The following is a 445-nucleotide window of genomic DNA, read 5'->3' as shown; positions in this document are numbered from 1 at the left end:
GGACCAACGCAGCAAAGAGCGGACCAGCGCCCACACGGACCCGCGTCACTTGTGGCCAACTGACGCCGCTCATAACGAGCCAACACCGCTTGTAACGGACCCAACGCCGGTTATTGCGGACCATAGATGCTTATTACGGACCAGTCTCGCTTATTACGGACCAACGCCAATTCGGATGGACTACGCCTATAATGGATCAAAGCCAGCACGAATCGACACCACTTTGAACGGACCAACGCCCACACGAACCGACGCCGCTTATAACGGACCAACGCCCACACGAACCGACGCAGCTTATAACGGACCAACGCCCACATGAACCGACGCAGCTTATAACGGACCAACGCCCACACGAACCGACGCAGCTTATAACGGACCAACGCCCACACGAACCGACGCAGCTTATAACGGACCAACGCCCACATGAACCGACGCAGCTTATAAC

General features: G+C 56.6%; 1 protein-coding gene across 1 annotated transcript in view; it reads left to right on the top strand.

Moving 5' to 3' along the window:
* LOC143021251 (glutamate receptor ionotropic, kainate glr-3-like) overlaps positions 1 to 239 on the top strand; it is a 10,352-nt gene extending 10,113 nt beyond the window's left edge. Inside the window, exon 11 of the mRNA XM_076178649.1 lies at positions 1 to 239. This exon is cut by the window's left edge and continues 86 nt beyond it. Coding sequence (XP_076034764.1) covers positions 1 to 63 — 63 coding nt within the window. The 3' untranslated portion in view covers positions 64 to 239.
* Positions 240 to 445: the final 206 nt, after the last annotated feature.

The sequence above is a fragment of the Oratosquilla oratoria genome, chromosome 41 (assembly GCF_046742065.1).
Source record: "Oratosquilla oratoria isolate Oo_2021 chromosome 41, ASM4674206v1, whole genome shotgun sequence".
NCBI lineage: Eukaryota > Metazoa > Arthropoda > Malacostraca > Stomatopoda > Squillidae > Oratosquilla > Oratosquilla oratoria.
The sequence above is the reverse complement of the archived record's forward strand: the minus strand, read 5'-3'. Positions and strand labels throughout refer to the sequence as shown.